We start from the raw sequence: 15,878 nt of genomic DNA, 5'->3' as shown, positions 1-15,878 counted from the left end.
GACTATAAACACTATCCCTATCCCATAAACATACAGGATCCCTTCCCACCTCCACTCATTAGTCCCGTGGAGCAGGTCATCTTTTGCAAAGTCACGTGAAGCAGTTGATTCAAGTTATAGCAAGTTGTACCCCCACCAAAGCCAAGAAAAAGCCAATGAACCTAGAGAAAACAAAGGCCTTTTCAAGAAACTGTAACATACAGATCTATAACTTTAGCCACACCTCGATCTAACAAATGCCTTTGGAACCCAGAGTTTCCAAGTTAGCAGCCAAACAGTTTAGGTGATTAAAATCACCCTTAGTTGACATGGGCTATAACAAATTACTAAGCTACTAGTTTGTTTCAAAGAGATTCAATTTTGAAGAATCCAGGTTTCATTTGCTTTGGTGGGCTCTGAGCCCACCAGGATGGGGTGAAGGTGAGGGAGTGGTGTTTACCTGAGGAGGTTTGGTGCCCACACCAGGGCCAGGTTCCTGGCATGCATGTTGGTCTTGCTGCTGAAGGAGGCGATGTGGGCCAGGTGTCGAATCAGGTATTCCAAGGTCCTGTAATTTATATATATATGTATATATATATATATATATATATATATATATATATATTTTTTTTTTTTTTTTTTTGACAAAGCACAAAACCACAGGGCCTGTGTGAAGTCTGAAATCTTGTGATAATTTCTAAGTTTGGATTTAAGAGACTCTACTTCTATCTTATGAATTTTGAAGGCTCGTTGGAAGTAAATTTCTGGGCCATGGCATCTTGGCCTGGGGTGGGGACAGAGATCAGTCTTCTTAGAAGCCAGCTGAGTCCCACAGAGCACTAGCTGGAGACAGAACCAGGGAATCACAGATCTCATGGCTGAGGAGTCTTGGTGACCATTTGCTCTTCTAAGACCCTTCAGGGTAGCCTCCCCACAGTCTTCAAATAGGTTCTCTCTTAAGAGCCCACTCTCTTTTAAAAATTCTTCCAGGTACAGATAAGTTGGTACTTGTTAGGAAACTCATCTCATGGATGAACAACATGTGACTGCTAGGAAATTCTTTCTTACACCACATCAAAATCTGCCCCCTTGTAGGGGTGGGGAACCCTGGGAAAGGGGGTGAAATTAGGGCTAAGCTGTGAGCATGAAGCCAAAGGAGGGAGATGATGTAAGGACCAGTACTGATGAGCAGTAGAGAGCTCAGTCAGCCTAGGGCTCCAGAGCCACAGTCATCCCCACTGAAGAGCCATCTGGGTTTCCATCTTCTGGTCTTGCTATAAATCTAGGTGAGAACCAAAGATGTCACTGACTTTGTATCAGAATGACTTCCCATGGGACTCTTGATGAGCGCCCTGCTAGTGACTTGGGAGACAGGCTGCCCTTTACTACAATGACCCTGGTCTGGTACCAACACAATTTGATAACAGTGACCTACCCACTCATTTCCTAATGCCCCCAGGAGAGCCATTGTCCACTGAATTTGCTCCCATTTATCATGCCACCCTACCATTATACCACACTAAGAGTCCACATATTTCTTTTTCCAAGGATTCTTACCTATAATGGGATGGGGGAAGCTCCTGGATAATATTTTGGATTCTGGCCAGTTGGCCTTCTTCTGGGCAATATGACACTGCCTCCTGTGGAGAGGAACATGAAGTCACCCAGTGAGTGCTCAGGAACATGAACACCTAACTGGCCTGAGCTGTTATTACTCAATCCCCCGATTCCAGGGTCAAAACTATGCTTAGAGGGCAGATCCCCCTTCCTAAGGGCATGCTTTTCTATGAAACCAACCAACCAACTACAATTTCTGAGGGTTCCCATTATGAAGCATCTCATAGTGCATGCACTTGGCAATGGGTGGGTTGTTTGGGTCTCTGAGTGTCTTCGGATGGCTGTTGGTGTGTGGGTAAGGAAGTGTAAGGATCTGCAGGACTGGGTGTGCTCCTTGAGCCCAAGCAGACTCTCAGAGATTCACTCGCATTCAGAGAGATCAGAGACAGAGTGAGAAGTTGAGCCTGCTGTCTCCACAGGAGCACAGGCCTCTCCACACCTAGCCTATCACTATTCCATGACCTTGAGTCCTCAACTGCTGTCTATCCTGGAAGCCAAGAAGCAGAAGAGATGTGCCTTCCTCAGCAGGGATAAGAGCTTTGTCCCTGAGACCTGGTGGCCTTGCCCCAACCTGCTTTCTGGTTACTTTTTGCATGGGTATTCTGCTCTCCTCCATCAGCACAGGGGAGGGGAGACAGTAATAGCATGAAAACAGTGTGCTTACAGGCCGGCCCTTGCTCATCTCTTACCTGCCAGAGTTGCTGTACCAGGCAGGAAGTTCCGGCTAGAGTCCCCTAATTCCAGCCCTGTGTCCCTGTCCTGAGAATCTGTCTAGTCTGTGCCCAGGCTCAAGGGCCTCTCCAGGGCAGAGTGTGAGTGCTCATGAACTGCAGGATCATGAGCACTCACTGAGTCCAAGGCAATGGCAATCACTTTTTTTTTTAACTGATGTGTAACTTATGTATATTAAAAATGTGCAACTCTTCAGCTACCATTCCATGTTTTTTTCCTCATATGTAAATGCCTGAGTAACCCTACCTAGACCAATATGTGCTTTAAAAGGGGCTCTTGATCTTTTATTTTTCTATTTATTTTGTAGCACTGGGATTGAATCCAGGGTCTGGCTCATGCTTGGCAAGCACTGTACCACCAAACCACTCCCACCCCCACCTTGATCTTGAATTCATAGGCATCTATATGGCTGATGCAATCTAATATTTCCTTTTGGTGTCACACACTTGTTTTATGTTTGCATACTGTTGTGGTTTGGATGTGAGGTTACCCCAAAAGCTCATGTGTGACACAATGCAAGAAGGTTCAGAGGATAAATGATTGGGTTGTAAGTCTTAACCCAATCAGTGAATTAATCCCCTAAGAGGGATTAACAGTGGTCACTGAAGTGATGGGGTGTGGCTGGAGAAGGTGGGACTTGGGGGCGTGGTTTGGGGGTATATATTTTTTTATCTAAAGAGTAGAAAAATCTCTCTTTGCCTCCTGATCATGATGTGAGCTGCTTCCTCCCACCACACTCTCCCGCCATGATGTTCAGTCTTACCTTGAGCCTCAAAGAATGGAGCCGGCTTTCTGTGGACTAAGACCTCTGAAACTGTGAACCCCTAAATAAACTTTTTCCTCCCCTACAATTATTCTGGTCAGGTCCTTTAGTCACAGCAGTGAAAAAGCTAAGACAAATATAATGCCTGGTGTAATAATAAAATGCATTTTTTAATTTAATAAATAACTGTTTGCTGCAATACAACCAAAACTGAGATTCTAACAAATGATTTTCATGTATTATTTATCTCCATTCAGTCTTTGGCTATCATTTCCTGGCTGATATTCACACTCCTAACTGTAGTTTTTAGGCACTCATTTCTCATTAAGTGTGGAAGGCACTAACTTTACTTACTCTGTTTGCCGTGCCCTATTCTGAGCCACACCTCTAGGTTCTAGCCTGACTTAGAGGAGTCCTGTCCCAGCCAGGACACCCCCAACCCTCTCACTTTCTCCTTCTAAGTCCAATGTACTTATCTAGTGGGGTTATCAGTCAGTCAGTCTCCTCTGATAGAAGGAAAGCTCTCTAAAATGCAGGAATGTGGTAAGTCCCCATTTACAGAACAGTGCTTGGCACATTATAGGTGAATCTTACATGGGGACATCATGTCAGGGCTTTGTCCACCAAGTTTTTTCTATTTACCCTTTTTATTTAATTCAAGTCACACATATATATAGAAGCCCACCATTTTAAAAGGCAGTCAGAATTCTCTACAGGGTAAACTTGAGCTCTCTTTTCCTCAGCAGAGATGGGGGGAAACGTGGGGCCAGGAGCATTGACAGTCTCAGGGGTCCCAACCTCCTGCTGGGTCTGCCAGCACAGAGAGATCACAGCTGCAGGCCTTGCTTTGTAAGACCTGAAGTATGGAGGGCCAGGGGCAAGGGTGGGGCCTCCAGGAAGTTCCCTTTCTCTTCCTAGGAGTTGTTTCTCAGAAAATAGGATTGTGGAGTGGACCAACTGCACAGTTAGGGAGAACCTCACCAGCAGGGCAAAGGGGAGCGGCTGTAGGGAAGGGAGGGGCTGCCGAGTGCCTGTGGACCTTCCTAGTTCTGTGGTGCCTGCAGGGAGGGCTGGGAGGCCTCCCTCCTTCCTCTGCACCGACAGGATGGAGCTCTGCAAAGCTTTGCACCACTCCCCTTTCAAAAAATGTGTCTGGGGAATAAAGGTGCAGGTCAAGTTATCAATCCTGGTGGAAAGTTCCTTTAACGTTTAGGAAGCTGTTAGTCATCTTTAGTCTCCAAGATGGAGCGCAGGCTTGCCCTGATGCCTGCAGGTCCCACTTGGGATTGGTGTTTATTTCATCATTCTCAGCCTCTCCCCATTCCACCCGAATCCTATCTCGAAGCTCTCTAGATCCTTGTTTTTCTCCTGGAGGGGTCAGGTCACTGCACATTGATTTTTAGTTTCTTTACTTTCCCTTGTCAGGATGGCACAACTGTCACTGAAACTAGGGAAGAGGTGTTGAAATTCTGACCTTCTTTTTTTTTTTTTTTTTTTTTTGCCTGTAGGAGAACTTCACTCAGGCCTGACAAGGTGGTACTGCCCATAATCCCAGCTACTGGGGAGGCTGAGGAAGGAAGACCACAAGTTCTCCAGCCTCAGAAACTTAGTGAGACTCTGTCTCAAAATAAAAAGGGTTGGGAGGTAGTTCAGTGATAAAGCACCCCTGAGTTCAACCCCCTCAGTCTTCCAAAAGAGAGGACTTCACTCCACATTAGCCAGGCCAATCTGGCTAAAGGCTAAATCTTAACTGAATCTATGAGTTCTTTCCCAATCGGTTTTAACAAGACCAGCTTCCTGCTCTATGAGGACTTGGGAAAAGGCTGGGATCTGGTCCTGGTGGTAGGGCCCTTACTCAGGGTTCTCTTTCCCCAAAGCTACCACTGCTACCACACCTCTGCTGCCTGGAGAGCCCTATCTATGGTGACTCAACACAACCAACCAGGAATTCTCTCTTCCTGCTGTACCTAGCTTCAACTTCAAGTTTAATTAATTATTTAAAAATTGTTATAAACCTCTTTATTGTTTTAAATTATTAGATTTTTTTTTTAAGAAAGGACATTCATGTGCAAGATAAAAACAAAACAAAATACCCGAAAAGATAAATAGAGGAAAGTTAGTTTTCCTTCCAACTGCAGACCCTCAGTCTCCAGAGGTAACTACTCTATGTCCTTCATGGGTCTTTTGCATGTGACTTTGGCATACCCGTGGAAGCAAGCAAGTGATCTGGCCATCTGTGAGTTTCTCTTCCGAGTCTCCCATCACCTTCACTTTGCTGGCTAAGTGCTGGCCCACACTGGCTCTGCATGTTCCCTCAAGCTTGGCATGGACCAAGCCAAGGGCCTTTGCACCTGCTGATTCTTCTTGCCACCCTCTTCCCCCAGATACTTGCGCAATCTGTTCTCTTGCTTCATTGTCTCTGTTCAAATGTCACCTCATAGACAGACCTCTGATTATCCTAAAACACTGTCCTTTCCCCCACACCGTGTTATTTTTCTTCATAGTACTTATCAACAATTCTCATTATAACTCTATACCCTACATGTGTTTATCATCTTTCTTCGTCATTAAAATGTAAGTTTCACTAAAGCAAGAATAGTATCTGTCTTTCTCACCATTAAATCTCCAGCCCCTAGAACTATGCCTGCCAATTGTATATAGTAGGGAAGCAATAAACATTTTTTGAATAAAATAAGTGATTACATTAATATTTTGCATTGTGCTTGAAAGCACCAAGCAGCTACATTTGGGCCACACTTCCAGGACAGTATCATCTTAGGACCACTTTCCACCAGGATGAATACCAGCCTTGTTGAGGTAGCTTCCCTGGACTTTGGGCTCCTGGCTGGGTGACCAATCATCCTGGTTTGCCTGTTGAAGGATTTCTGCTGATATGGGACTTTCAGTGTAAAAGGTGGCCATTGGCCCCTTTGCAATCATCTTAAACTCATGCACTAGTTGTTTGCCTCTTCATTTAGATGATGTGTGTAGGTCAACAGCAACCTACCAGCAAACATTTACTAAGTAATAGTTACCACATTTTCCAGTAGCTGAAGAACAAGGAAAAGAAACACACTAACTAATAAAATAGTTTGTGTCCTCAGGAAGCTTACATTTAATGAGCGAAACTGATACATAAAGAAATGATTTCAATTTAAATATGTAATTATAGTACCTTCCCTAAAAACTCCAAATCAGCAAATTTTTCTACTTTGGGTGTAAGAATTTTAGCTTAATTGATCTGAACAAAACTGATTTTTTTTCCTAAAATAAATGGTGTATTTTTTTTCTGATAAAAATAAAGCATAATGTGGTAGGCTGAATAATAACTCCCAAGGATACAAGGTCCTAATCCCTGGAGCATGGAAATGTTAAAGCATTTGGACAAAGAGTCCTTAAGGTGTGATTAAGGTAAGGACCTTGAGCGGGGAGATTATTCTAGACTATCTGAGTGATCCCTAAAAGCAGTTTAGGAATCCTATGAATGAGATGCAGAGGGAAATTGACACAGTGAGAAGAAAAGGCAATGTGACCCTGGAGGCAGAGATGGCAGTGATGTGGCCGCCAGCCAAGGAATGTCAACCAACAGCTACCAGAAGCTGGGAAAAGCAAGGAGTGAATTTTTCTCTGGATCCTCTGGAGGGAGCACCAGCCCTGCTCAAACTTCAGGTTCAGCCTGGTGAAATTTATTTCAGACATCTGGCTTCCAGAACTGTGAGAGAATGAATTTCTGTTCAGTCACTTGATTTGTGGTACTTCATTACAGCAACCACAGGACACTAATAATGTACTAAAAACTAAAATATGAAATTTGCAAAAAATAAAAATCACCCTTTATTGCACTACTCAGAAATAACCACTATCCACCTACTTATATAGGAAGCATAAAAGAAGTGGTCTGTTCCAGGCCTCTCAGCATCAAATATGAACACTGGAATCATTTCCTATTTAGTTTTACATACTGATTCCTGCCCCCATTTAACTTTCTGTTGTGACTAATAAACATTCATAAAAAAATATAACTCTTCTTGGATACACAGTTTAAAAAATAGATTTATTATTTATTATATCCAACTTCTATCTTGTAGATACAATAAAAATTTGGATATTATATATACCATTGCAATAAAAATATTTAGAAACCAGTTATTTGTGTATACACCTGATTATTACCTTATTGTAGAGTCCTAATTGTAGACTTATTGGATTAAAGAATATGAACATTTTAGGAACTTTGACAGTAATTTCTAATGACTTTCTGGAGTGTTCATCAAGTTTATATTTCCGGTAAAAAACTGTAAAGAGTCAGTCTTATTATGAGCTTACCAGCATGAAATGATAATGTTTAAAAATTTTTAAAAATAAGCAATATATTTTCCTAATAATCAACAATTTTAAAATATTTTCTTTTTCTCTGAATTGTTAAAGTTCTTTGCTTCTTTGTTTAGAGGAGTGTTATGTGATTTTTCTCTTTACATTGATAAGTAGGAGTTATATATAAGGAATATTAATCTCTTTTGTCATTTTATTATAGTTTTCATAGTTAGCCACTTGCTTTTTAATTTTATTAATGTATTTTCTTAAATAAAATTATTATTTTCTTAAATTAAATTATTATTATTATTTGCAGTACCGGGGATTGAACCCAGGGCCTCACACATGCTAGGGAAGTGATCTACCACTAAGTTACATGTCCTGATATTTACTGAGTTTTTTAATGTAGAAAAAATAATGTACAAATAGTTTAGTTGGTTAAATTTGTCTTTGTAATTTTTTTCCTTTGCTTTAATTGTTATTCTTCTGTACCCTGAAATCTGCTAAATGGTAAGAATTCAATTTGATTTCCTCCTCTCCAACAGCAATTATCCTAACACTGTTTATGGAACTCTTCCTTCAGTATTTCTTTTATTATGTTATTTATGTTATAATACATAGGCATTGTGTTATTTACTACCTACTCAAGTATCACTGCTTATAAGTAGCATGGGATTCATGAGACAATTTTAATCTTTACCCCCACTTACCACTTGTACCACCCAGACAAGTCTCACTGAGCCTCAGTTTACTCATCTATACAACAGACAATAAAATCTACTTCATAGAGTTATTTTAAGGATTAAATAAAATAATACTTATAATGAGTTTATGATATTGTAAGCACTCAACAAATATCAGCTATTATTGTTACTATTATTCCACCAATGTTTTTTTTTCTAATTCTCTCATTCCATTCTCTTCTTTGACTTCAGCTGAGCAAGTAGATTTAAATAAATTATTGTGAGAATGCACAACAATGTAACACAGCTATTTTCATATCCATGAAGGTTGTTTATATTATCTTCATTACTATGATCAAAGAAATCTATTAAATGATAAATTCTGCAACATGGTTAACTTTGCTAGGTCCTACTTCTGTAGAATTCGTAACAAAACATTCCTATTTTATTTTTTAGTGTCAATACACTGCTTAAGTACAATGTCATTTTCTTCAAATTTGAAGACAAGTTGACAAAATGTTGCTTTAGTATATTTCAATTGCTGTGAGAGAACAACATGACCAGTTCTATCAGGGAAGGGAACAAGGAGAGAGAAATGTGCGTTTTGTTCTTAGCCTGTAGATAAGACCTAAGAAGAAACATATTTCTAAAGTTTCTAGATAAGAATTCCTATCAACCTCTGACTACAATAGAATAGATAGCATTTAGGAGAAATTAGACTCACTTGATTCATTTTCATGATGATATTCTATCACATTCAAAGATGATACTATTATACTGACAAGAGGATCACAAATATGTAGAAAACAATGGAGTCTTACAATTAAAATAGCAATAAGGTATTGTTTTTAGTTAATTCAGATTGGTGAACAATTTAATAAATGGAAAATATCCAGTATTGGCAAAGCTGCAAGGAAAGCACATTCCTGTTTCTCTGGAGGACAGTTTGAAAATAGGGAACAGAATTTTAAGTAAGAACTTTTTACTCAGCTAGTCTGCTTCAATGATTTTTCTCCCCTAAGGGTGCAAATAGACAAAAATGTAAATGTGTATAAATGTTTATTATAACAGTCTTAATAAAAGCAAGGTATTGAGAAACCAAAAACCTAAATGTCCATCAGTGGGAGACTGGTTTCAGAAATCATGTACCATCAGAAGGATCACAAGTTCAAAGCCAGCCTCATCGACATAGAAAGGCCTAAGTAACTCAGTAAGACCCTGTCTCTAAATAAAATATAAAAAGGGGGCTCAGTGGTTAAGAAACCCTGGTTTCAAGCCCTAGTTCAAAAAAAAAAAAAAAAAAAGAAGAAAGAAAGAAAGAAACCATGGCCCATGTGAAAGAATTCTCTGTGACAACAGTGTCTCTTTACATTTATTAACATGAAAAGATTGTCACATTGTTGAAATGAAAATGTCCCAAAACAGGAATATATTGTATTGAAAAGAAAAAGTGTGTGTGTGTGTGTGTGTGTGTGAGAGAGAGAGAGAGAGAGAGAGAGAGAGAGAGAGAGAGAGAGAGAGAGCGCACCCATACTAAAGAGTGAAAGAGAAGATGGCAGATACGCTTGAGTGTGGGATTTCCACAGGTGATTTATACCTTATCCTTTATACTTCCTTTATATTACCTTTTTTTTTTTTTGTACTGAGGATTGAACTCAGGGGCACTCAAACATTGAACCACATCCCCAGCCCTATTTTGTATTTTATTTAGAGACAGGGCCTCACTGAGCTGCTTAGTGCCCTACCATTGACGAGGCTGGCTTCGAACTCGAGATCCTCTTATCTCATGCTCCCTAGCTGTTAGGATTATTACTTTTTAAAAAACACACTTTTATTTTGATCTGGAAAAACTTAACACAACAAAAACACTATGCAAAGAACAAAAGACTGAAGGAAACACTCAGAACATGTTAACACTGTAGTCTTTGGTCCTTAAGGAAAGACCAAGGGTTCCTTTTTACTTTCTTCCATTTCTCAAATTGTCTACTATGACAACTCTACAACCAAATGTATGTGTTGACTTCTGTAGTGGTCAATGTTTACCCCTAAGTTTTTTTTTTTTTTTTTTTTTTTTGCATGTGTGAGTTGGTCTTTTTTTTTTTTTCATCAAAACATTAATGTATTTTTAGTGGATAAAATTAGGAAAGTTAATGTGTAGAGAAGCAAGAAAAATGATGTATGATCCCATCACTAAAATAAATGGGTCAGTCTTTTAAGCATCCTTTCTTTTGATCCTTCTTAAAATTAAAGCTATATATCTGGGTCTGTTTGAATTTATCATCATGAATATTTCCTAGTATCAATGAAAACTTTTAAGTACATATTTAAAGACCCAAGCCTGATTTTAAGAAATAGCATTATTCTTAAAATAAAAAGAGAATAAAATTATGGCATTTTCAGGTAAATGGATGGAGTTGGAGAATATTGTGCTAAGCAAAGTAAGTCAATCCCCCCAAAACAAAGCCATATATTTTCTCTGATTATGATGGGGCAGGGGGCATGGGAAGAATGGAGGAACTTTGGATTGGGCAGAGGGGAGGGTGGGGAGGGGTTATGAGGGTAGGAAAGATGGTGGAATGAGATGGTCAATTACCCTAGGTACATGTATGATTGCGGGAATGCTGGATCTCTACACTGTGTACAACCAGAGAATTGAAATGTTGTGCTCCATTTGTGTACACTGAATTCAAATGCATTCTGCTGTCATGTACAACTAAGTAGAACAAATTTTTTAAAAAGAAGTAGCATTTTTTTTATTCTTTTATCATTTAAAATGGAAGAACTTTTCATATGCTCAAAATAAGTAAACCACAGAACCTGATGGTGGCACACGCCTGTAATCCCAGCAATTAGGGAGGCTGGGGGAGGAGGATCACAAGCTCAAGGCCAGCCTGGCCACTTGGTGAGAACCTGTCTCAAAAATAAAAATAAAAATAAAAAGATACAAAGGACTGGTGGATGGCTCAGTGGTAGAGTGCTTACCTAGTATGTATAAGGACCTGGTTTCAATCCCCAGTACCATGAAAAAAAATATTTTAAAAAGATGTTAATTACAGGGCTATGAGCATGATCCTCTCTCACTGTTAGAACCTAGATCTGGTCCTTACCAATCACCACAACTCCTCCAGATTCTCAATTTCAAACTTCTCCCTGTGACTCCCCTTCTCCATCACTCCATAGACCTACTGAGATGAAGAATCCTTTAATCTACTTCTTTAGTGTTACTCATCACCTTATACTCTTGCTTCTCTTCCTGTCCAGACTAAATCCCATTGTCAGTTGTGTCAATGGTACCCTGGTATATTCTCAAGTCTCCCTCTCCCCTCTTTTGCTAGCGGAACACCAACTTTGGGTAAATCCAATTCTGCCCACTCTATACTTCTACTCATGCAACACAATGTTCAAGCCCTATTCTTAATGATATTTCTGCAGACATCCTTTAAGCATTTATTCTCTTTTTAACTTGCCCATGGGTGTCCAATTTGGTGACCATATAGCTACTTGATAGGAGTTTTGCTCTTGTCCATTCATCCTGCCCACCAACCCAATAAACTGACCTTTCCTGTGCTTCCTCTGGATTGCTTTTCTCAGTTTCTGTTCTCTTCCCAGCTTTCTGACCTATCCTCTTGAGTTTTGTTTGTTCTCACTCCCTTCCCTACCTACCCACCTCTTTCTCCAACCCCCCAAAGAAACAGAAGGAATAGCCTGATGGAAATGAACCAGTAGTGCTTGCCTAGCATCAGGGGTCTCAGGTTCCTGTCCTGCCTCTGCTGAGTGACCTTGGGCCAGCCACCTCTCTTCTCTGGTTCTCAGTTTCCTCCCTATACAATGAGTCCCATCAGTTGAATAAACATGGAGATAATTTAATTCAGCTCTTAAAACAAACAACATGATTCTGAAAATTCAAGAAAGAAAAATTTAGCGGACAGTTCCACTACCTTACATTCCTTACCATACCATCCACTTCCATCACCATGCTAAGATAATGTCAGCCAGCTAGTGAGTACTATTATTGTTATTTTAGTGCTGAAACTCTCCTTAGCCCTTTCATGCATCCCACCCGGCAACCATGATGGAAATCCAAACACTCACCGTGAATTTCCCATAGAGCTCATAAGTCAGGAGGGGGTTGGGCAGCTCCCTGAAGTAGAGCTTGCAGAGGGAGCCCACACAGTGGATGTCCTGGAGGTACACTTCCCTTGTCAGATCTGGACATTGATCTGAGCCAAACTCTTGCCTGAAACAACACAGACGGAGACATAACAATCCCAGGGAACATGTGTTCCATGTCAGCAACTGCTTGGCAGCTGAGGGGTAAAAAGAGCCTACAATGTGATCCAACTGTATTTTTGACCTTGAATCTACTCCAGGCCCAAGAAAGTCACGGGAAGGCTTCAACTTCAGGTGTGACTCTTCCTTGCAAAATCTGCTGTGATTGGAAAGACGTAAAGCTCATTTACAAGTGGATAACCTGTGGCATTCTATCCGCAATCTCGGTTATTAGCATGGGGAAATATGAAAACAATTTGCCAAAAGAGCCCATTGAGATTTCAGTAATTTTCCAAAACATTGCTCAAATGAAATTCCCTTTCTTATAAGAGAGACCAAAACCAGGGTGGATCAGTCAGTTCATTATCACTCATCTCCATATACTGATGTCACAAACAACTTAACCAACTATCTCGTTGATGCTCAATGGAACCTTTGAGGCTGCCTGATGGTGATTCCCATGGTATAGATGAGCTTGTAACTATCTTAAACACTCCACAGTGGGTTGTCTGGGAACACCATCTGATTCCAGACCTGGTTTACAATCAGAAAACATTTCCTGAAAAGGTTACATGAATATACTGCCTCGAATAATATGTAGTTAGAAATTAAAAATTGGTTGAAAAATGATGATGATTCATATAGAAGTTAGGCGTCTTGAGAGTGTTCACTTGGTCAGTAAGGGAGTGACAAAGTCAACAGGACTCTCAGAAGCAGAATTCTCAAAACAGCCCACTGCACATTCTATATTGCAGTTCTGTCCCTTGAAAAGGGCAAGGGGATCTCTGATGCTGTCAGGAACTGAAAGCAAGCAATGGGGCCTTGAAAGGAGAGCTGCACCATGGCTTCATGGATTCATAGGTGTATGTTCTAAGAGAACAGAGGGAGAATAATGTAGAGCTAATTTATTTAGCCCCCAAATTTCTCTTGTTAAAGCTAAAGCCAGTTCTTAAATGAAGAAGAATTTGTCACCACCAAAAGGTCTTACCAATAGTGGGTAATGCACTTCAGAGCTAAGAGTAAACCATTAAGAACCACCTGCTGCTGGGTACAGTGATACATGCCTGTAATCCCAGTGGTTTGGGAGACTGAGGCAGGAGGATCTCGAGTTCAAAGCTAGCCTCATCAATCACAAGGTGTTAGGCAACTCAGTGAATCCCTGTCTTTAAATAAAATACAAGATAGGGCTGGGGATGTGGTTCAGCGGTTGAGTGCCCCTTGAGTTTAATCCCTGGTACCAGAAAAAAAAAAAAAAAAAAAAAAGAACTACCTGCTGTTAGAAACTGGAGGTGTGGCTTAGTGGGAGAGCACTCGCCCAGCATATGGGAATTCCTGGGTTCAATCTTTAGCACCATGAAGGAAAAAAAGGACTTGTTTTTTAAAATAAATCTAAAAAATGGCACATGAGTAGAATGATGTAAACAGGTATATTCATTAAAATCCATGGCTGTAATCAACAAATTATTTTTCTTAAGAGTCATTGTTTCACCAGGAATAAAAAGGATGTTTTCTTCCTTTGATAAAATTTAATTTTAAGTGAGGTTTGGAAAGGAGGGACAGAAACCAAATAGGAGGAAGAAGAAGAGAGCTGAATTATCTGCATAACCTATTCATTTACACATTATTCTTACAATAAGAATGTTTTTATGGTTTTAAAAGTTGACATTTATAACTATAGAACATATTATAAGTATTTAAAAATAACCACCAAATGAATTTGTTTTGGCATTAAAAATATTATGCAAAATACATAAACCTATTGCTTTAGTCATAGAAAATAAATACTTTATATGTACTACGTACATATGCTACATATACTCTACACGTATATCTCTGTTGTGTTAAAGGTTTTTGCCCTCTTAATGTGATAGAAATTTCTTTTAAATGTTTAGGATATACCCATAGAATTAGAAATGGTTTATCCATTAGTAACTTTAAAAATACCAGTATCAAAGAAATGAACAATCATGCAGACTTCTGATTTCTCGACCCAGTAAAAATATCAAATGTGTGCTAACTGGAAAACACAGCCATTCCCCAGCTCTGAACACTACCTAAGGAGACCTGATCTACCCGAGCTTCTAGGTAGGCAAAGGAATGGTAGTACATCACCACGTTTTCCTAACTTGTCATTCAGGTCATTGGAGTTATCAAAACTGCCTAAGACTAAACCTTGCTCAAGACAAAGAAACAGATTAAAAATTCCAGAACCTATTGCTGAAAAGGATTTTCTCAGGCTGGGGAGCTTCTTCCTTAAGATTAAGAACACTGGGCATCTGAAAGCAGTCCCATTTGATCTCTGGACACCACCACTGTTCCCACCATTCCTTCAGGTTTTTCATACTCCCAAGACCTGCCAACAGAGGTATGGACAGAGGGAGGATCATGGAAGAATTCTGGTGCTTTCTTTTTGTTTACCTTAGCCGTTGTATGTTTGAGGTGACTCCTGAAAGCCGGTAGATTCCATCTACAATGCCGTGAGTCTCTATGAACTCTGCACAGCTCTTCAACACATATGGAACTATGTAAAAGAAAAGGAAAAACAATAAAGTATTAGATGTCAATCTGACTGTCTTTTATGGATATCCTTTTAAAAATCCTTGTCTCTTCAAAGAGGAGTAAGTATGGAACTCACATAAGCTACAAATGGAAATAATTACTTACAAGTGGTAGGTGAGATTCCTTTTCTCTTTCAAAAAATCATAGAGTTTTGACAAAGCCTAGAACACTCATGCATATGAATATGAAAAATACGCAATAATTTAGATATCTGATGCCAGAGGTGATTTTGGAAATTCCACAACTCAATCTCCTCATTATACTGGTTCTCTACCAGTGACCACTGATGTGGTTTCCTGCCCACCATCATCATTATCCCCTGGGCACTTGTTGGATATACAAATCTCTGGCCCCACCCCAGAACTATTGATTCAAATTCTGAGGGTGGGGCCTGCAGTCTAAGTTTTAATAAGCAGAGTTACTTGTGGATAATTCTGATGCAACCTAAAATTGAAGAACCACTCCCTTATTTTACACACAAAGGAACCAAGACAGGTAAATTTACTTAACTCACTCACCATTACTAGTTGCTTATGAAAAGCAGTTCACACTGGGAAGAAAAATGCTTATATACTTATAAAATATAAAAGACAAATAAGACACAAAATTGAATATACACTGAATTCAGTTATGTTAAAAAAAAGTAAAAGAAAAAATTGTGAAGGAAAAAATGACTGGAAGAAAATCTGACTAGTGGCAAATGCGATTTAAAGATTAAAGTGCTAAAATGTCTTTTTAAAGGTGAGAACCTTTGCCTCTTCCTTTTAGTCATTGACTTAAGTGGACCACATGAAAGGGACTGACATGGCCTCTTGGATTCCTGCCACTCTTGAGGTTCAGAGCCCTAACAGATGAGCCTGGCATGCAGTTCTCTCCTCAAGGCTGACCTTGGGGAACTCAGCCAATTTGGTGACGCAGAAAGCAGACGCAGTCCTTTCAGATGTACAGAGAGAGCAGCCAGT

The 15,878-nt window shown here is 39.8% G+C and overlaps 1 protein-coding gene across 1 annotated transcript in view; it reads right to left on the bottom strand.

Annotated features, from left to right (window-relative positions):
• Arhgap31 (Rho GTPase activating protein 31) overlaps window positions 1-15,878 on the bottom strand; it is a 108,955-nt gene that overhangs the window by 26,014 nt on the left and 67,063 nt on the right. Inside the window, exons 2-5 of the mRNA XM_026394100.2 lie at window positions 14,776-14,878; window positions 12,181-12,325; window positions 1,537-1,619; window positions 440-547 (exon numbers count right to left, since the gene is read on the bottom strand). Coding sequence (XP_026249885.2) covers window positions 440-547; window positions 1,537-1,619; window positions 12,181-12,325; window positions 14,776-14,878 — 439 coding nt within the window. The remainder of the gene's footprint in view (window positions 1-439; window positions 548-1,536; window positions 1,620-12,180; window positions 12,326-14,775; window positions 14,879-15,878) is intronic.

Source organism: Urocitellus parryii, chromosome 2, assembly GCF_045843805.1.
Source record: "Urocitellus parryii isolate mUroPar1 chromosome 2, mUroPar1.hap1, whole genome shotgun sequence".
NCBI lineage: Eukaryota > Metazoa > Chordata > Mammalia > Rodentia > Sciuridae > Urocitellus > Urocitellus parryii.
The sequence above is the reverse complement of the archived record's forward strand: the minus strand, read 5'-3'. Positions and strand labels throughout refer to the sequence as shown.